Source organism: Rhinoderma darwinii, chromosome 4 (genome assembly GCF_050947455.1).
Source record: "Rhinoderma darwinii isolate aRhiDar2 chromosome 4, aRhiDar2.hap1, whole genome shotgun sequence".
In the NCBI taxonomy this organism is placed as follows: Eukaryota; Metazoa; Chordata; class Amphibia; order Anura; family Rhinodermatidae; genus Rhinoderma; species Rhinoderma darwinii.
The window spans coordinates 155,375,703-155,397,585 of NC_134690.1; the positions used below are offsets into that span (position 1 = coordinate 155,375,703).

The 21,883-nt window shown below is 41.2% G+C and overlaps 1 protein-coding gene across 4 annotated transcripts in view; it reads right to left on the bottom strand.

The window, feature by feature from the left end:
- OPA1 (OPA1 mitochondrial dynamin like GTPase) overlaps window positions 1-21,883 on the bottom strand; it is a 110,875-nt gene that overhangs the window by 16,912 nt on the left and 72,080 nt on the right. For all 4 annotated transcript variants that reach the window (XM_075861758.1, XM_075861756.1, XM_075861757.1 and 1 more), the window contains 3 exons: window positions 20,748-20,864; window positions 17,383-17,476; window positions 16,033-16,143 (listed from right to left, as the gene is read on the bottom strand). In XM_075861758.1, coding sequence (XP_075717873.1) covers window positions 16,033-16,143; window positions 17,383-17,476; window positions 20,748-20,864 — 322 coding nt within the window. The remainder of the gene's footprint in view (window positions 1-16,032; window positions 16,144-17,382; window positions 17,477-20,747; window positions 20,865-21,883) is intronic.

Here is a 21,883-nt window from a genome sequence, read left to right on the forward strand (position 1 = left end):
CGGCCAGCTGACACCCTGTGCTTACAATCCTTAAGATCCTATTACACAGTCCGACGAGGACTGTGTAGACGAGCGACGATCAACGAGACAGATATGGGGACGAGCGGTCGTTACTCCGATCGCTCGTCCCCATACATTTCTATCATGTTGGCAGCATGTCCCCCTGTTTACACGGGGAGATGTGCTGCCGACAACGATAACATTTTAGGCAGCTAAAACAATAATCAGCCGATGAACAAGCGTTTGCTCATTCATTGGCTGATCGTTGACCTTTTTACACTGGCCAATTATCAGGAACGAGCGTTCTGTGAATGCCCGTTTGCCCGATAATTGGCCAGTGAAAAAGGAGTCACAAGCTGGTCGTCAATTGTAACGTGTCAGAATGAGCAGTTTTCTTGCGCTACCAGCATGTATTATGACTAGTGACATGTCAGAAGTTCTGATTGGTGGGGGTCCGAGCACTGAGACCCCCACCAATCGCTAAAACAAGGCGGCAGAAGCGCTCGTGTGAGCGCTCAGCCGCTTCGTATCTGTTCGGCTTTTGCCGGAAAGCCGATGTATCGGAGTACGGGCTCATAGACTTTCTATTGAGCACATACACCACTGCAACGATTTCCGGAAAAGGCCGAACAGAAACAAGGCGGCTGAGTGCCCACACGAGCGCTTCTGCTGCTTCGTTTTAGCGATTTGGTGAGGGTCCGAGTGCTCGGACCTCCACCAGTCAGAATGGACAACATAGAATTGGTCAACATAGAATGGACACAACTTTTTCTTACATTAAAGTAAAGCCCCACTTAGTGATGTTTTTTTTTATTGAACTCATGACTATTTGACAAATAAGGTTATGATTAAAATCACTCCTTTTACAAGAGTCAGCAATTTAGATGTATTTCTGCAGCACAGAGGAAGTTCACACTTTCTGTGGTTGCCTTGCAGAGATTGTCAGCACAATAGCAGGCACGGTTTACAGCATTCTGTATGGTCAGTGCAATGCTGAATGACATTGTGACATTCCTCAATGACGCCTCTGTCTGCACTGCATTGTCAGACAACAGCCCGCCATAAAAAGACCTTCAGGTAATAAGCACGTTAGATAACCCAAGTGACAACAATGTCAAGACACCATTGAGGGAGGCGCCACTCCACTACACACACCAAGGAATATGCATTATGTACACCAATTCCGACAACAGGCATCGGATACTATAAGGCCGGGTTCCCACGGGTCGGATACGATGCATAAAAATCACGCAATGTGTCCTACCTGGAACCCGCAGTACATTCCGTCTGAAAAACAGCACCACATTGTGGTGCGGTTATTTAACAGAATTTCCGCTCCTGAAGACAGTGGTTCATTCTTACCCCCTCGGTCTTCTCTGCGTGTAGTCCGGCCCCCTATGATGACGTTGCAGACCATGTGACACTTCAGCCTGTGATTGGCTGCAGCGGTCACTTGGGATGAAACGTCATCCCAGGAGGCCAGACTGCAGGAAGGAGGAGAGTGTTCTGGGTTAGTATGATTTTTTTTTTTTTTTGCCTTCAGTAGTTGCAATTATCGCTGCATAATCGCTGCGAATACGCCACAAAAGCCACAACACTTGACTTACTGTTATGGGATTTGCATCCCCATGGAATTCAATGCGGGAAAACCCGCAACGGGAAATCAACTAAAACGCAGCATAAATGGACATGCTGAGGAATTTAATTCCGCACTGAAGGTCAGTTTATTAACGTTTACACTGAGGTTTTTTTCCCGCAGCGTGGGCATGAGATTTTCTAAATCTCACCCACTTTGCTGCTACTGTAAATGCTGCCGAATTTCCACACAGCATTCAGTTGCGGAAACTCCGCAGCGTTTATGCTATGTGGGAACCCAGCCTAAGGCTACGTTCGTTCACACAGGGCGGATACGCTGCATAAAAAAGATACACAGCCCATCCGTCCTCGCGGACGCAAGGAATTCTGGTGCAGTTTTTCAGCTGGAATGTCCACTGCGGAAAACTATGTAAAAAACAAAACAAATAAAAAACCCACATACTTACCTATGACGTCCTGCATACCAGCCTCCAGGGATGACGTTTCATCTGAGAAGACCGCTGCAGCCTGTGATTGACTGCAGCAGTCACATGTGATTAAAGGTCATCCCAGGAGGCCGGCCTGGACAAAGAAGCACAGAATTCTGGGTAAGTATAAGATTTTTTTCTTTCTGAGTTGCGTCTTTTGCGACAGAATCGTACATTTTCCGCCGCAAAAAACTCAACATCTGCTATTTGTTGCAGGTTTTTATCTCCCCATTGATATAAGGGTAATGCTTCCTGGGAAAAATATGCAAAATAGCTCTCTATGTCCAAATTTGCCCAAAAACCGCAAACTGATTACGACGAGTGAATCCAGCCTAGGCTCTGCAGTCTTCAACATAGTGGTCAGATCTATTATAAACTGAAGCCATGACTAATGTGAACACAGCTTAAATGATGGTGTAGTCATGCACTGAACAAGCCATGGAATTGCTACGTGCACCATTGGGTATCAAGGACTGGACAAGGTTTTCCATAAAAATATTATAATTACAGCTAGGATATTATCTGCTTATCATTACAAGCAATGTGTGAAGTAATAGTGATTTTCCAACATATCAGTATGAACATTTGACACTATATTGACATGGTCGATCTGTTTGATGGTAAATTGGTCCATAAGTAGTAAAAGATATAGCACCTGCTCTTGGACTGTATTGTCTAGTCCGCTATTGTTCATGCAGCAATGCACATAAAGGATATCTGAAAGTGATGAAGTGGCTTTACCCAAGGAAAACAATTCCTATAGCTGCAGATATCTTGCAATGGATGCCCCTTTTGTGCTCGAATAATGAAACATATTAGAATGCTGGTCTTATCTGGGGCAAACTGTGGCATGTACTGCCAGCTTTACCCTCATTGACAGGGGTTAACAGAATGAATGAAATAGGGAAACCTGGGCCGCTCATAGTTCATTTTCAGCATTAAGATTTTGTGTTTAACATCGCTCAGCAACAGCTGATAAGTTGTGAACTGCCTCTTAAGATACAGTAAAAGTTGCTTTTAAAATAAAGGAAGGGAGAGAAAGAAAGAAGAAAAATGAACGAACATGTCTGAACAAGTGTGCCGTGCGCTCTGAATGGAGAGCTGATCGTACAAGACAAGGGCTGCTGCCTGGGTGATGTCAAGGCATCCGCTAGGAGGGAATGGTAAACAGAGGCAGGAGGTGAGCCACGCTGCTCTCCCACAGCCTGCTGATCCCTCAATTCAGGCCCTAGCTCAATGCTGCCATCTTGTGCACTGAAGCGGAACACGGCGATACAATTATTGCTAACAGTAATAAAGCAAATATTACACACAGGCTCTAGTCATTTCATGTAGAAATACTAGGATAAACCAAAAAGTGCACACAACCGTCTGCAGAATGCAAACTTTTCTTTACATAGATAAAAGGGCATTATCTGTCATTACCACATTTAAGTGAAAACCTCAGAACAAAATCGAGATAGCGGAATTAAAGGGGGATAAACGTCTGACCAGCCCTCCAATTTCGGTGGGATTGGCAAACAATCTAAAGGCCCTATTATACCGGCCCATTTTGGCCGATGCTCCGATCAACGAGCCATTGTTAATGAGCGCTCGTTTGCTCCTGTCACAAGGAGCTGTGTATGGGGAAGAGCGCTCGTTACTCAGATCGCTCGTCCCCATACATTATCATCATGCCGGCAGCGCCTCTCACTGTTTACACAGGGAGATGTGCTGCCGACGATAATATTTCACTTTTTTAAAACTATACAATCAGCAGATAATTGAGCGTTTGCTTGTCCATCTGCCGATAGCTCCCCTGTTTACTCAGGGCAATTATTGGCAACGAGATTTCTATGAACGATCGTTTGCCCGATAATTGCCCAATGTAAAACCCCGTTTATGTGAATGGGACAATCTTAACTGTCCACCATCTTCTGCTGTCGAAGGTTTGAGTCTATTGGATTTCAACATGTCCGATCTTTTGTTTCCAAGGAAGATAAGCAGATTCAAGACATATCTTACCCTCTTCTGATTGAATTAAACATGCGTGCTCAGCTCCCAGCCAGGAGAGATTGCGGTCGGCTGAACACGAAAACAGTCGCACACAGCTTCTCCTGGCAACAGTGCCTGGTCGCCGGAGGATCCAGAAACCAGATCCCAGGGGCATAGCTAAAAGCTAAATGATAGCAATTTAAATGACAGCAAGCGTGATCTGGAGTAATTGACACACATTAACGTTACCGAAGTGTCGGGAGTGTTTAATAGACATCGTGTCCTGGTTACTCTCAAGACACTTCTGTAACGTTAATGTGGGTGTAAGTGACAGCACACGCTGTGCTGAGTACAAATGGAATGAATGGAGAGAAGTGTATGACGCTGATTGATTACTGATTGGTCTACGTCATACACTTCTCTCCACAACACCCACTTGGTCAAAAGTAAAAACACACCCAGTTGGGCATTAAGAAAGTAATTAGCATAAAGCTAAAATAGGTCATAACTTTAGTGAAAATTGATTGTTTTTCAAAATAAAAACCACTGCTGTTCTCTACATTCCAGCGCCGATCAGATTATGTAGGAGATAGGGCATTTATAATCTGGTGACAGAGCCTCTTTAAAGAGGCTCTGTCACCAGATTTTGCAGCCCCTATCTGCTATTGCAGCAGATCGGCGCTGCAATGTAGATTACAGTAACGTTTTTATTTTTAAAAAACGAGCATTTTTGGCCAAGTTATGACCATTTTTGTATTTATGCAAATGAGGCTTGCAAAAGTACAACTGGGCGTGTTGAAAAGTAAAAGTACAACTGGGCGTGTATTATGTGCGTACATCGGGGCGTGTTTACTACTTTTACTAGCTGGGCGTTGTGTATAGAAGTATCATCCACTTCTCTTCACAACGCCCAGCTTCTGGCAGTGCAGCACTGTGACGTCACTCACAGGTCCTGCATCGTGTAGGCACCAGAGGCTACACTTGATTCTGCAGCAGCATCAGCATTTGCAGGTAAGTAGCTACATCGACTTACCTGCAAACGCCGATGCTGCTGCAGAATCATCTGTAGCCTCTGGTGCCGATGTGTCCTCGCTCGTCTGACACGATGCAGGACCTGTGAGTGACGTCACAGCGTGATCTCTCGAGAACACGGCTGTGTCTGCACTGCCAGAAGCTGGGCGTTCTGAAGAGAAGTGGTTAATACTTCTCATCAGAACGCCCAGCTAGTAAAAGTATTAAAAACGCCCCGATGTACGCACATAATACACGCCCAGTTGTACTTTTACTTTTCAACACGCCCAGTTGTACTTTTGCGAGCCTCATTTGCATAAATACGAAAATGGTCATAACTTGGCCAAAAATGCTCGTTTTTTAAAAATAAAAACGTTACTGTAATCTACATTGCAGCGCCGATCTGCTGCAATAGCAGATAGGGGTTGCAAAATCTGGTGACAGAGCCTCTTTAACTCCTCTTTTCTACTCCGGTTTTGTAACTCCACTTGATCTACAAACCACTTGTTTAGCAAGCCAAAACGGAGCAAGATCTACAGAGGCCTGAGGGCTAATTTATACCACCTGGGAGCAGTTAACCCCTCCCCCTAGTCAGCTGCACAGCAGGACAGAAGCGAAGAAGGAAAAAAGGGGTTTTAAATTGTGTCAGTTTTGCAAACTTTTTAGCAAGCACTCAATTCATATATCACACACAAGAACACAGCAAGTCAATCCAGTTTTGTAACTCCACTTAATATACAAACCACTTGTTTAGCAAGCCCCAACCAGAGCAGAAAAGAAAAAAAAATATATCATGTCTGTGTGATACACGCTTTGATACTGCGTATGATTCAGCGTTTCAACCGCTTTTTTTTCTAACTACAGCCAAGAAGAAGACAATGCCTCTATACATGTGACCATTATTATTGCAAAACCATCGAGCAATGGCCTTTACACACAGCGATTTGCAGATCACAATATCAAAATTGTATCACTCATGAAATAGTCGTCTGGGAGTCCTTACGTATTGAGAAAATAGTGATCGAATGTTAAATTTGTGAAAAAATGACAGGTCGTATACTCGAACAGGAAATAAACAAGTGTAGCAATAAACGAGCAAAGGGATTGTTTCAATTAGGGAAACAATTTGTCGGAGCCCCTTTGGCAAACCTGTGTTGTGTGAACATGGCCTCAGTCCACATGCAAATGCTGCGTGGGTTTTTAGAAGATCCACGGCTAAAACATGGATTTCTGCCGCAGGCTAGCCACTGAATCAGTACATGGATTAGTCCCATTGCAATTCAATGGAGTTACTCTGCTGCTTTTCAGCGTGGAAACCGCGGCAAGAATGAGCATGCTGAGGATTTTAAAATCTGCAGCACGTTCATTGTTCTGCGCAGATATTTTACGGAGTGTGTGAATGGGATATAAAATACACTATTCACATGCATTGCCAGTGGAATGTTACAGGATTTTGTCATGATTTAGAAGCGTTATCCGCACCTAAATCCTGGAAGAACCTGAACATGGCCTTAAAATGCTTTGCTTTCATTCAGTATTATTGCTAATTTTAACATATCAATAAGCATAGGCAGTATTTTTATTTTATAAGTAGACCGGGTCTAGGTGACATTAGTTGGGTGACAGAACACTCCATGAGGCGAAGGGCGCACATGGCAAAAACATTCTGCTGCATATATGGTCTTAAAGAGGCTCTGTCACCAGATTTTCAAACCCCTATCTCGTATTGCAGCAGATCGGCGCTGCAATGTAGATTACAGTAACATTTTGTTTTTTTCAAAAACGAGCATTTTTGGCCAAGTTATGACCATTTTTATATTTATGCAAATGAACCTTTCTTAAGTACAACTGGGCGTGTTTAAAGTAAAAGTCCAACTGGGCGTGTATTGTGTGCGTACATCTGGGCGTTTTTACTTGTTTTACTAGCTGAGCGTTGTGACTAGAAGTGTATGATGCTGACGAATGTAGTGACTAGAAGTGACTAGAAACGTTGTGACTAGAAGTGTATGATGCTTACTAGCCCAGCTAGTAAAAACGCCCAGATGTACACACACACACAATACACGCCCACTTGGACATAACTTTAAACACGCCCAGTAGTACTTAAAGAGGCTCTGTCACCAGATTTTGCAGCCCCTATCTGCTATTGCAGCAGATCAGCGCTGCAATGTAGATTACAGTAACGTTTTTATTTTTTAAAAAACGAGCATTTTTGGCCAAGTTATGACCATTTTTGTAGTTATGCAAATGAGGCTTGCAAAAGTCCAAGTGGGTGTGTTTAAAAGTAAAAGTCCAACTGGGCGTGTATTATGTGTGTACATCGGGGCGTGTTTACTACTTTTACTAGCTGGCCGCTCTGACGATAAGTATCATCCACTTCTCTTCAGAACGCCCAGCTTCTGGCAGTGCAGATCTGTGACGTCACTCACAGGTCCTGCATCGTGTCGGACACATCGGCACCAGAGGCTTCAGTTGATTCTGCAGCATCGGCGTTAGCAGGTAAGTCGATGTAGCTACTTACCTGCAAACGCCGATGCTGCTGCAGAATCATCTGTAGCCTCTGGTGCCGATGTGTCCCCGCTCGTCTGACACGATGCAGGACCTGTGAGTGACGCCACAGCGTGATCTCTCGAGAACACGGCTGTGTCTGCACTGCCAGAAGCTGGGCGTTGTGAAGAGAAGTGGATGATACTTCTCATCAGAACGGCCAGCTAGTAAAAGTAGTAAAAACGCCCCGATGTACGCACATAATACACGCCCACTTGGACTTTTACTTTTAAACACACCTACTTGGACTTTTGCAAGCCTCATTTGCATAACTACAAAAATGGTCATAACTTGGCCAAAAATGCTCGTTTTTTAAAAAATAAAAACGTTACTGTAATCTACATTGCAGCGCCGATCTGCTGCAATACGAGATAGGGGTTTGAAAATCTGGTGACAGAGCCTCTTTAAATCCACAGCAAATCTGTGTCAAAATTGGTGGTGGATGTTGCTGTAGATTTGCGGCACATTTTGAAAACAATGCTTTTTATGTGTGCACGATCAATTTAAAAAAAGGAAACCATACAAATCATTACAATTGATATATGTTAAACTGCTTGTTCCATCATTAAAAATCATATTCATTGAATAGATCATTAAAAATTAACAATGTTTGCCATTTACATGATGTTAAAAAAAAAAGCATAGTGTGAAGAACTGTGACATTTACTTTCATAGTATGGCGCTACCTGACATTCAAAGTGTATAGCAATGTGCACGTTCTCCTAATAAGGACTGGCGGACATGCATGCTTAGTCAATCTCCTCACAACCAGTTCTCGGTGTAGTGATCCTCTGTCCATTGTAGAGCAGCTAATAGAAATAGCTTTCTGCCCTGCTTGTCAGGGAAGGAGCAGAGCCTCCGCATTAGAAGAGCAGTATAGCTCAGTAGAATCCATCTCAGCTTGTTAGAATTGTAAAGTTCTGCCTCCGGACAGCAGATATGAACCCTGCACATGTCCACTCAGTCTTTGTTTTATTTAATTATATTTTCACTAGAGGTCACACAGTATACAGCTTCACTATGCTAGATCTCATGTTAGCTATCTGCAGGGGTAGTAAGAAGGGACTATAATGTCAGATGCCAGAGGCTGAAGCATACGGATTCTGCTCGGACCCTGCCCCAAGCACCGTATACTAGCAGCAGCACCAAGGGGGACACAGGGAATTAAAAAAAATGAGAAAGGTATTTTTTTTATATATGCTTGAAACACTGCAATTTAGTCTAAAACAACTGTTAACAGCATTTCGGGACTTTTAGTATAAAAGTAATTCATAGGACAACGCCTTTAAGCCATAAAGGGCATGATTTGTGACTCAATCCATCTGCGACATGGGGATGCAGATGGATTTACACCTTGGGTGTGACTTACAAGTTGTGTAAAACAGTAAAAGAGGATTGCTATGTGACCTTCTCATTCACTTTAATTTTTGTGAAACTCAAGCACAGAAAAGCTTGACTACTGGAATCATCGCACGATGCGATTCAGGTTAGATAAACCAACTCTGTATGGGATTGTGCAGCGGAGGTCGTAGTCTAGTCCTGGAGGTGTGATGGGAACGCTGTTCTTTCCCAGGAATAATTGATAATCCCATTGTTGCAAAGCAACTCTTTGTGTAAATGCAAAGATCAGACAATTGTTCTGATAATGAATTACCAGTACGTCAGTCTAATGAAGAGAAGAAATTGCACGTTAATGGGGTTGTGCAGAATTAGAAAAGCCCGGCTACTTTTCGCGTTTTTTCTGTTCCTGTATAACCTCTTTGTTGTTTCATATTCTTCGCATGCATTTTAAATTACAGTGGAAGGACTTGTATAATTGGAAGGAATAATAAATAACCTTTCTGTACCGAGCATAAAAAAGCCACATGAAATAGCATGCTCGTTCGGTTAATAATACCAGACTATATCTGTGGCTAATCAAAGACATGGCTTATGAAAAACTAATTCTTCAAATTTCTCCCCTGCAGCTTGGATAACGTAAAGAGTATTTTGTATAGGAGAACAAGACGAGATATGGATTTCCTGCCTTTATGATATTAAACAACCCAAACAAAACCACAAACATTCCTCCTTTTCAACTCTTGAAGCTGGGGAAAGCCTCTGGCGAAAGCGCTGCTACTTTCTTAATATAGCAGTGAAACAGATCCAGGGGCTGATTAGGCCCCGACGTCTGCGCCGAACACAAAGCTCACACTTCCACAACTTCAAAGCTGTCCCCCGCCACTGAGTGATTTGTATCTATACACTACCTCCAAGTGTTCAAATGGCTGGGTATCACATTTACACTTTTCATCTGAAGTGACTTATTTACTTACTTGCCTCTTGTTAACCCTGCACTGACTGGAAATAGCACTTAGAAGCAAAAGAAAAAAAAATTACTGACACACAGGTGCTGGGATAGTTGGAAGACACAGCTCTGATACACATACTGAAACCAGCCATGAACCGGAGTGTCCATCACATGACCATGGACATTTCACACTAGAAGTAAACAATAAATGTTCCTACTGAATAAACAAGCAGAAATCTTGAAAACGGAGTATTTAAAACCAATAGCATATTAGAAAATTGTAATGATACAAAAAAATAAAATAAATTTGCTTAAACCGGACAACCCATTTAACTTTGCCACAAACAATGAAGTAATTTCCGTAGACAAAGATAAGGTTATAATGAACAACACTACATCATTTCTGTAACACTTAAAATATTTATTTGGGCAATATCTTTGTCTACTGTTAAAGAGGCTCTGTCACCACATTATAAGTGCCCTATCTCCTATATAAGAAGATCGGCGCTATAATGTAGGTGACAGTAATGCTTTTTATTTAGAAAACAATCTATTTTAAACCAGTTTATGAGCGATTTTTAGCTTTATGCTAAAGATTTTCTTAATGCCCAACTGGGCGTGCTTTACTTTAGACCAAGTGGGCGTTGTATAGGAGTGTATGACGCTGACCAATCAGTGACCAATCAGCGTCATACACTTCTCTCCATTCATTTACACTGCACTAGCGATATAGTTATATCGTTATGTGCAGCTACATACACAAACACTAACATTACTAGTGTCCTGATAATGAATATACATCACTATCAGAATCCTGACTGTAATGTAATGTTAGTGTTTGTGTAAGTGACTGCACTAGCGATATAACTATATCGCTAGTGCAGTGTAAATTAATGGAGAGAAGTGTATGACGCTGATTGGTCAGTGATTGGTCAGCGTCATACACCCCTCTGTACAACACCCACTTGGTCTAAAAGTAAAACACGCCCACTTGGGCTTTAAGAAAGTCATTAGCATAAAGCTAAAAATCGCTCATAAAGTGGTCTAAAATAGATCGTTTTTCTAAATAAAAAGCATTACTGTCACCTACATTATTGCGCCGATCTTCTTATATATGAGATAGGGCACTTATAATGTGGTGACACAATTTTTTACCCTACTGGGACCCCAAGCTTGTAATCTGTGAGGAGACAATAGGTGTTCAACTTCCATGCAATGCCACCACAGGGAAAATTAAGACAGACAGACCGAAAAAGAGACACACACACAGAGCGAGCGAGAGAAAGAGAGAGAGAAAGAGAGAGAGAAAGAGAGAGAGAAAGAGAGAGAAAAAGAGAGAGAAAGAAAGAGAAAGAAAGAGAAAGAAAGAGAGAAAGAAAGAGAGAGAAAGAAAGAAAGAGAGAGAGAGAGAAAGAGACAGAGAGAGAGAGGGGTAGAGAGAGAGAAACAGACACACACTCACTATCTTTGTATCCGGTCTCTACTCTAGCTAAGAGATGAGGATCCCGGTGATCCCCCTCTTATTAATTCAGAACACTCTAAAAGGGTATAGGACAATGGGTTTTCTAAACTGGACAACCCCTTTAACCACTTCCATACCACCCATTGACTATAAACGTCCGGACGGTCCTTAATTAACTCTGCAAGGCCGTTCCAGAACGTCCTGCAGAGATAGCCTGTTTGCCGGTCTGAAGCAGCATTTAGCGCCGTGATACAGCTATCTCTAGACAGCTGACATCACAGAGTTCTGCCAAGAGAATAATCAGCGAGGTCTCTGGGCATGTGATCATTGTGACAACTGTCACAATGATCACTATACTTTCCCCATTGTCGCGGCACCCCCTCCACCTCACGCCCCCCCCCTCTAACTTCTCCCTCTCCTGACAGGCTGTCAACAGAGGGAGAACAGTGTATAATAAAGAATTCTATCCATCCATGTCATATCCATGCATGTCATATCCATCCATCCATCTTAAATAGATAGGAGAGATATTAGACAGGTAGATAGGTATATAGATAGATATGAGATAGATATGACAATTAGAAGATAGATAGATTGATAGATATGAGATAGATCGATATTAGATAGATAGAGATATTACATAGATAGATAGAAATGACATAGATACAGGGCCGGCTTCAGATTAATGTGGGCCGTTAGGCGATACAGACTTAGTAGGCCCCTTTGCGCGTGAACTCACGGCGGCAGTAAAATGGCAGAAAACGTCACTTTGTGCCCCAATATAGACGTTGGACCCTGTTTATGCCCCCATATAGAAGTTAGGCCCCCAGTTTGTACCCCCAAAAAATTTATTGCCCTCTGTAGATCGTGCCACACAGCGTCGGCAATGCTCTGGCTGGGGATTCCACACTTAGAGGGAACCCCAAAGGCACTACCTACAGGGAGGGTGGCTGTGTGGCACTACCTGGGAGGTGGGGGCTGTGTGGCACTACCTGGGAGGTGGGGGCTGTGTGGCACTACCTGGGAGGTGGGGGCTGTGTGGCACTACCTGGAAGGTGGGGGCTGTGTGGCACTACCTGGAAGGTGGGGGCTGTGTGAGGCTGAACTCTTAATGGTTGGTAGGGGATCAAATACTTATTTCTCTGTGCACAATGCAAATAAATATATATAATTTTGACAATGTGATTTTCTTATAGTAGACTGAGGTCTCTTTAGATACACACATACATATTTGGCATTCTAGTACATATTGTCTTCCTGTATTAAATAGGATTGATAAGGATTTCCCCCTTCACTCGTAAAATTCAATTTCTCATTGTGGATTTTCTTCGCATGTCTATGATTGGCGTTCCCTTCGTGACATGCGCAGCACGAATACTAATGCTTCTGACAGCTCGACAATGGTGATTGCAGCACATGTTTTGTGTTTACGTTGGAGCCGGATCCTTACTCTCGGTGAGTCTCAAGTGTAGTGATATCTACACATGTGCACGATCCTATCTAATTATATACAATTAAAAGATTGTTAGCCTATATAACTTTCTGTAATGTATTATGTTATGTATTTATGTTGCATATATGAATTCACTATGCACCTTTTGGCAACCTTATATGTGTTGTTGCATTTTATTGGCACTACTTTTTTATAATATTGGTTCTCTTATAAATGTGTGGTCATGACATTAATCTGTTCACTTGAGAAAGGCTCCTGCGTTGAGCTGAAACGTCGTGTGTATATGGACCAATAAAGCACCTTTTTCTACTTTGCTTATACCTTGGAGTGCTGCCTGATTTTTGGATCCTACTACAGCAAGTCTGTTATCCCTGACCCGGGCAGGTCGGCACCCATCCATGATTCACAAGGCTGTGCGGCTGACATTGTATTTTACTATCTATCTATCTATCTATCTATCTATCAGATAGATAGATATTAATTGAAAGTTAGATAATATGACATTGATTGAAAGATAGATAGATAGATAGATACATAGACAGACGATAGATAGATAGATAGATAGATAGATAGACAGACGATAGATAGATAGATAAAGAGCTATGAGATAGATAGATTAAATTGCGATTTATTTTTTGTTATACGAATAAAGATTATTATTATTTCTATCTACCTATCTCTATCTTTCATATCATATGTATAGATGTATTGTACAGTTTTAGGTTGGGGCTACACCGCGACATTGGCCGCGACACTGGTCGCATACACAAAGATCGCTATGGAACCAGCTTTGGAAAATTTGTTCTCCAAGAGCCAGTTTGCACCATTCATTGTAAGCTCCGCCTTGCGCCCAGCGTGGCTGAAATGCACACATATTTGGTATTGTTGAAGTTGGCAGAAGTTGCCAAGTATGTAATTAGGTGTGTTAACCCAGTGGCATGCACCAGGTGTAAAAAAAAAAAAAAGTCACCTGAATTCACATATTTGGGGAAAAAAATACCAGTTTTAATTTTTTCCATCAAAGTCAATGAATTGTCTGTAAAAAAAGAGAGCGCTAAAATCTCCTATATGTCACGAAACGAATACCTTGATGGGTCTAATTTCCTAAAAAAGTCATTTGTGGGGGTGTTGACAGTGTTTTGGCTCTTCACAACATCTGTAATGGTCGTATGGTGTCCGAAAATCCAGCTTTGGAAAATTTGTTCTCCAAAAGCCAGTTTGCGCACCATTCATTGTAAGCTCCGCCTTGCGCCCAGCGTGTAAGACATACACACATATTTGGTATCATTAAAGACGGCAGAAGTTGCCAAATATGTATATAGGAGTGTTTACCCATTGGCATGCACTAGATGTAAAATGAAAAAAACATCACCTAAAACTACATATGCACATTTATTTTTATTCCTGTTTTTCCTTTTACATTTTTTAAAAAGTAAAATATATCTATTATTTTTTTTATACAATATGGAAGCCCAATATGTTCTGAGAAAAACAAGACCAAATACATGTAGATTGGAAGAGTAATAGAAGAACAATTTGCTTTTAAATTGGCTCATGGCCTGGTCAGGAAGGGGGGTAAAGTCTCTGGTCAGAAAGTGGTTAAGATATACTGAACCTACTACATGGTACTATATAAACCACAAAGAATCAATACAGGTACTACATATACCACACAGACATTAGTTCACATCTGCGCTAGTGCTCCGTTCCGTCGGAACGGAGCCCTGACGGGCACAAACGCAAACCATAGGTTTCCGTTTCCATCACAATTGATTTTAATGGTGAGGGATCCGATCCCAATGGTTTCTGTTTGTCTCAGTTGGGCAAGGTTTCCGTTGTTTTGACGGAATAGCGTAGTCGACTACGCTATGGATTCCTTCAAAATGACGGAACCCTTGCCCAACTGAGACAAACAGAAACCATTGGGATCGGATCCCTCACCTTAAAATGAATGGTGATGGAAACCTACGGTTTCCGTTTGTGCCCGTCAGGGCTCCGTTCCGACGAGAAGCTCTGATGGAACGGAGCCCTAGCGCAGATGTGAACGAAGCCTAACACAGCAACTTTATCCTGAGTCATACACAGTATAGTGCATGCGCCTACTATACGAAAGGTGAAGATCAATACTACAAAATAATTTCTTGTGACGGGCAAGAAAATGTTTGCCTGGGATTGGGAAAACAATGCTACGCCTGATGGAATCACTTAGCAACAAACACATTATAAAAACTTTTACACTAAAAAAAAAAAAAAATGAATAATGAACGTCACATAGCAACCCTAGTGACTATCATCAGCAGGGAGTTCAACACGTGGCAGACATGTCTAGACAAGTGTGCGAATCCACGCTACATTGTGCTGTAAGTCACTACCATTCTGCACTTGCATACCAAGTCACTTGCATTGTAATAAGGAATGAAGGCGATTTCAAAACTCGTAGTAGTTTTGTTGAGCTGCCCAAAATGACCCCAGTATCGCCAATGAAACACAATTAGGCTGAAGAAATGAAGACAGTGTCATGTATGTAGCGTTTTCAGGAAAGGCCGCAGCGGACATCACAAGGCCCTGTTCACACCACGCATGCCTTATATGGCAAACATACATATTTGTCCAAATATTTATACTGTAACACAGCCATAACTTCTATGGAATAAATGTATGCTGACAAAAAAAAAAAAAAAGGATAGTGTTGCCATTTGTTTGACAGGATTGTGTTGGGATACGTTTTTTTTTTTGCTGTACTATAAATGACAAAGTACTTTGACAGATTCTGAAAGACTCCCCCCAGCATGGTCACAGGGAGATTATGTGGATCTTAGGCTAGTGCGGTGTATGTAGACTTTCATAATTCACTACAGACTTTTATACCAATATCTGGCCACATTGTTCCCCCCCCCCCCCCAACATGACACAGGTTTACAAAGCACTAAGCGTTACAAGGACACGCATCTTCACAAGACATGAATGACTACCCTGTATGAGGCACGCTAGTCCAAAAAGTACTAGTGCATCTGTAGAACATCTGCCAAAATTTTTATCTCTACAAATGCATACTTCAGTTTACACAAAATCTTACAGAAATCAATAAGTGCTGTGTAACATTTCCCCCAAAACGCAGATGTATTATTTGAAACAAAAGTAATTCAAATGCTTCGTCTGCAAAAATGTCAGTTAACATAGGTCAGCCGTGCATTCTGGATGAAGCAATACAAGGCTAAAATATTGAACTTACTAAGATCTTCTGCTAGTTGGACCCTCTTTCCTGTTAGTAGGTTAACCTTTTTATCACCGTCTTCCGCAAAATCTTCCAAGACCTCCTTTACATTCTTCTCTAATCTTCTTACTGTAAAAAAAAAAAAAAAAAAGTATAAAATATTAAGTGAACTGGTGACCATATAGTGCATGGCGACATGTGGACAGGGGTTCTACTGAGTGGACAACCTCTATAATGGGCAATAGTATCCAGACAATCTACGTTCTAAAGACCCTTGTACAAGGTCTTAGAAAAGATCTACAAGTAGTAATAAATGAAATGATTTATAGTGCACAAGAAAAATGTTATCAGGCCATAGGCATGAGGATGCACTTCTGCCTGGGTCTCATGACGTCTTCTACCTTTACCCTGTTCTTGTTTAGCCTTCTGACTGAGTCTAAGGGATTATTCAGACGAGCATATTATATTAAAATACGGACAGGGCACGGACCCATGCAATTTAATGCTGCTATTCCCATGTCCGTGTGTTTTCACACAGCATGTGTCCGCTGCGTGAAACTCACTGCACGTCCTATTTTGGTTAGTTTTTGCGGACCCCAATGCCCATTGAAGTCAATGGGTACGTGAAAAATACGGAGACAGCACACAGACGACATCTATGTGCTGTCTCCGTGTTTTTCATGCAGCAGTTGCTAAAGAAATGATGAGAAAAAACAAAAAACAGGGACACGGAGAATGCATGAAATACGCTTCTTTCTTTGCGAACGCAAAAAACAGACACGCTCGTCTGAATAAGCCCTAAATCACATTCCACATCAATGTTTACATTCAAGCTGGCTAGTGGCAATGTATGTGTGGACATTGATCTGAATAGTGATTGAGATCAACACAATCGATATTGTTGTAGAGTGCAAACATTTGTGAGTCTGCAAAAATGGCGCAAGATGCACCATGATCAAAATAAAGCACGCGTTATGATTGATTTGGTGCAGCTTGCTAGATGCTCGATTTCTTGTTCTTACACCAACTCTTGACATAGACGCCATTCAAATACCCCAAACTCCTCCGCCCCCCCAAAAATTTACATTTTTAATAAATTTGCTGTTTTTTATGACTCTTTACTCCCCTTTTCTGGACACTTTTTAAAACTATTAAGGCAAAAGTGTCTAAAACGCATAATAAATTTGGAGTTGGTTTGTCATGCATTATGTTCCTTTTATTCAATCTCATCCTAGAACAGGATTTCAACTTGTTGAGGCCTCTGTTGCCATTACATTACATGAGAAGATATGTAAAGAACAACATAAAATTTCCTCTCAGGTCATTGAAATGAATATCTGTCACCCCGTCAGATTTGTCATGTCATACCTTCAGAATTTGTTAACTGTTGTCTCAAAGTGTTCGCGGTAATTCCCAACATCCGCTGTATTCTCCAGAAAAGAACTACATCATTGCACTCCAACTAAAATATTAAAAGACGATATTATGAAAAATACCTCATCTATAGAAAAAAAGTAGTCCATTAAATATATATTCTGTCATTGTGTAAGCATGTTCAGTTTTGAATGAAGATTTTAGGCGTGTATATACTTTTAACCAAAGAAATAAAAAAAAAAAATAGAACGTTGGCACCACCTATGTACCAATGTTAAAGTAAAGGATGGCACAAATAGGAAAGGATTTGTTTTGGTCAAGTTTTTCAATTCCAGGGACTTCAGCAAGTTGAGCCTAGCCCAAGAGGGGGAGAATGGGATATATAAAATGAGATCAGTCACCCCAGAGGGTATCAATGATAATGTAATCTGTGCATGTTTTCTGTAAAGCCACTCAACGGTAATGTAAAAGAATACTAGTTAAGGTCAAATTCAACCTAGAGAAGATCTCAGGGGTTGTGACTAATATATTTTTTCAGAGTTGTATTGTCATGACAAGTCTTTCAGATCTTTTGTATCCTTATGACTAATGTTTATTCGAAGAGAATCTATAGTACGATATTATATCCCCCTCTATAATGAGTCTTCTTGAACTTATCTTAATCTATATAAGAATGTATTGAGCCAAGATGGCAGCTAGATATCATCACTAACGTTGCTCATGAAAACCGTTAGGTGTCTATTATAACTGTTCCACTGAGGAGCTAAACATGGATACAGGAGATATTATTGTAGCGGCTAGATATTTGTCTCAGATTTGATGATTGAACTTACTGCGATAATATATTACATGGGAACGAATACTGAGAATCGGCACAGTGACCGACAGAGCTCTAGACCAATAGGGATGATGCATAAACATCCCATTGATGACGGAAATAGAATCGGTCCAATGAGATGCTGGGAACCAAGAAGGGTGATGAAGCCAGTGATTGGCTATCGGACGGCCAAACCTCCAGAAGGTGAGGGTCTTACTGATACACAAAAAGACTCGGAAATGAAGCGTTCGCTGCCACTGCCAAACACCAATGAGTCAGATTACATATAATCCTGACATCTCCTTGACGAACCCAGAATAGGGTGAAACGCGCAGGAGGTGGAGTTGCTCACTGCACTCAGAATTTAATTTAGGCAGACTAGGTTATCCGGCTTTGAGATAGTCTATCAGATCTGAATGCAGACCTGATCATAGATAGAACAGATATAGTGCACAGTAGTACTACAAGACTAAGCATGCCAGATAGCAATACTGTCCACAAAGCCTAGTGATATATACCACTGCCTCATCGACACTTATAGGTTTGTATGTCAGTACATGTTTCACTATAGGACATGTGATGTTCCATGTTTTATTCAAGCTTAATAAAAGCTAGGTTTTATAATTAATACTTCCTCCATATTATACTATAATTTAAATTGGAAGTAACTAACGGGAACCAGCCCGTCAGTCGAATACTATATTAGTATAACAATACTACACTATTTGTAATTCCAATGCTTCGGGTGTGTTCTAGATTAACGGGCAGAGAATAATGAAAAGGGCCAGGGCATGTACAGATGTGTCCTCTCATTTTCTCCTTAAATCGGACAATCAAAACATATGGCGTGAGATATTTTTGACAGATGCCATCCGTCAGCCTTAGACACCCATGTTAAAAAAAAGTATACGTTAATACTTTTTTACTGGATTACGCGAGATTGTATTGAATTGGTATCATAAAAAAAAAAGTATAAACACTTTGATATGTTTTACTATGTCTTTGCAAAAATGTAGTAAAAACGTTATTTACCCAAATTTTTTTTTTATAACAGCGCAATTTAAAAAACAAAAAGGAAGGGTGGACACATCTGTATTACATGTGAATCTGCGGCAAGTCCGCCACATCTGAACGTGGCCCAAATAGTCTAGGAGTGATGTAGTTTCTGCTACCTATGTTCTTGTGATCGGCGGGGGTCCCTAGACATATGTAATCAATCCTTAACAGTATAAAACACCTTTATATTTCACAGTTAAATTAAAGTTTAACGCAACCCTCCAGTCAAAAACAAAACATTAACTGCAAAATTATAGTTAAAGGAACAGTGTCATCACAAATTATTTTTTTATATGTTAAAGATGTTAGTGCTTTATTAAAAACGTTTATATTTATTTGTGTGTTTGTGTTTTACTTTTTCTTATTTTTACACTTTTTCTTCCCTATGGGGGCTGCCATTTTTTGTTCCATTTCTGTGTGTGTCGATTAACGACACATACAGACATGGAATACGGCAGCCACAGTCCCATAGGGACTGCGAACGGCTCCCGTCCCATTGACTTCCGTGTACGGCGTCTGTGTGGGAACTGCGCATGCGCCGCTCCCACACAGTCCAATTCGAAATTGGCGCCGTCCGGCGCCATTTTCCTGTGGACCGGAAGTCGCGGCCGGACAGTAATATTACTACTTCCGGTCGCGGCTTCCGGATTTGTGCACTTGGACCAGCGGCAGCAGACGGAGCGGACGGGCCGGAGCGGCAGGAGCAGGTAAGAGATTTCAATGTATGTTCGTGTTTGTGTGTGTTTACTACTGTATGTAAACCTACTACACTGTGTGTTAGCTCAAAAAATGGCGACACACAGTGTAGGAGGTTACACCGTTCAAACCCCTCGTTTATCCCGGCACTAGCCAGGATAAAGGAGGGGGGGATGCTGAGAGCTCACTAGAGCGAGGGCTTTTAACCCAATGTTGCAATGCTGCAATTTTGGGAATAGCTCCATCTAGTGACCAAAAATGGGTAGTATTATAAATTAGAATTAATTTATAATATTTCGTGAAAAAAATAAAAAAAATTTGAACAATGTTTAATCACCCACACACTAAATGTTTAATTAAAAAAAAAACAAACATGTTTTTCTGGCAACACAATGCCTTTAACATACCTGGTGGCCTTCTCTTGCTAGTTCCTGGCTCCATTCCTGTATTCCGGTCCACGTTGTCCAGTATCTAGGATGGCCGACGCGGTCTCAGACTTGCATAAGAGCATTGTATGCAAGTCTGAGACATGCCCCAACCCTCTCCACTGTGCTCGGACATAGCGCTGAAGAGGGGGCGTGTCTCAAGAATTTCAGACAACGCCCTTCATATGCAAGCCTGAAACAACGGCGAACGGAACGGTGTTAGGAATAAGCAGGAGAAGGCCACCAGGTATGTGAACTATAATTTTTGTAGTTTATAGTTCAATTTTTCTTTTTGACTGAAGGGTTGCTTTAAAAGAACCCCCCCCCCCCAAAAAAACAAAAAACAAAAAAAAAAAACCACTTACCTCAGAATCTACAAAATGCCTCTGATAGTAATAGAAACCTCTTCTACAAAGATTACAGTGACCGAGAGCAGTTTTCAAGAAATGTCTTCTGTATACCTGGTGCCACGTATCTTTGATCTGGAGAATAACACACATGATGGGTTACCTCAGACATTGATTACAACCAATCTTCAACAGTGAAAAACCTTTTCTATTAAAAATATTATTACTCAATAACCAAACTGTTGTTGTTTTCCAACATAGGGGAAGAAGGGACATAGGACCCATGTCGGAAAACAATAACAATTTCGTTATTGAGTAATAATATTTTTTAATAGAAAAGCTTTTAGAACAAGAAAAATACCTTGCTATTGAATTTCTGAAATACTATCCTAAAAATGTGTTCTATTTTCTCTCTTTTTTTAGAGAATCATGTTCTCGAGCTTCTTCTCTGGGATCGGCTGAAGACGTATGTGCACTGCCTCGGATGTCCCTTGGCTGCCTGTCATATTTTGACCCTTTTTTTAAAAAAAATCCTACAATGTGTTGTTCTCTCTCCCTCTTCTTCATGATAATATTGTCTTGTATATATCTATATATTAGAGACTCTATGTATGTGCCTGATTAATTTGGTACAACTCTAAGACATTCTATTATATTCCCTTATGTAGGGGTTGGTGATAGGAGTTAAATCTATTTGTCTGGGGAGCAGTTCTACAGTTTTATGGCGGATTGTCTTTATGACCGCACTGAAATATTATCCTCAGTTTACACATTAGTTATCCTAATTCTTCACTTGATATCTATTCTTATTAGGCTAGTAATACTTTTATTATATCCCTCCTTTGGAGGGATATATCTCTTAACCAGGCTTTGGCAGTTTAAAATAGATGTAGGATATGGTAGCAGCGGTGCCCTCTCTCAAGATGTCAGCCACTGCATCATAAGTGAGAATCGCGCATGTGAAAATCGCGCATGCGCAAACGGATGTTTTACGTCATGACGCGCATAGACAAGAAAATGGATGTGATGTAATCTATGGACACACGCAGTGGACAGTGCAGGACGCTGACAGCCGACCCAGCGATGTTAGAATAATTTGCTTTTCATTTTTGGTATGTTTTATACACCTTATGCGATAACTTTCACATGTTGTC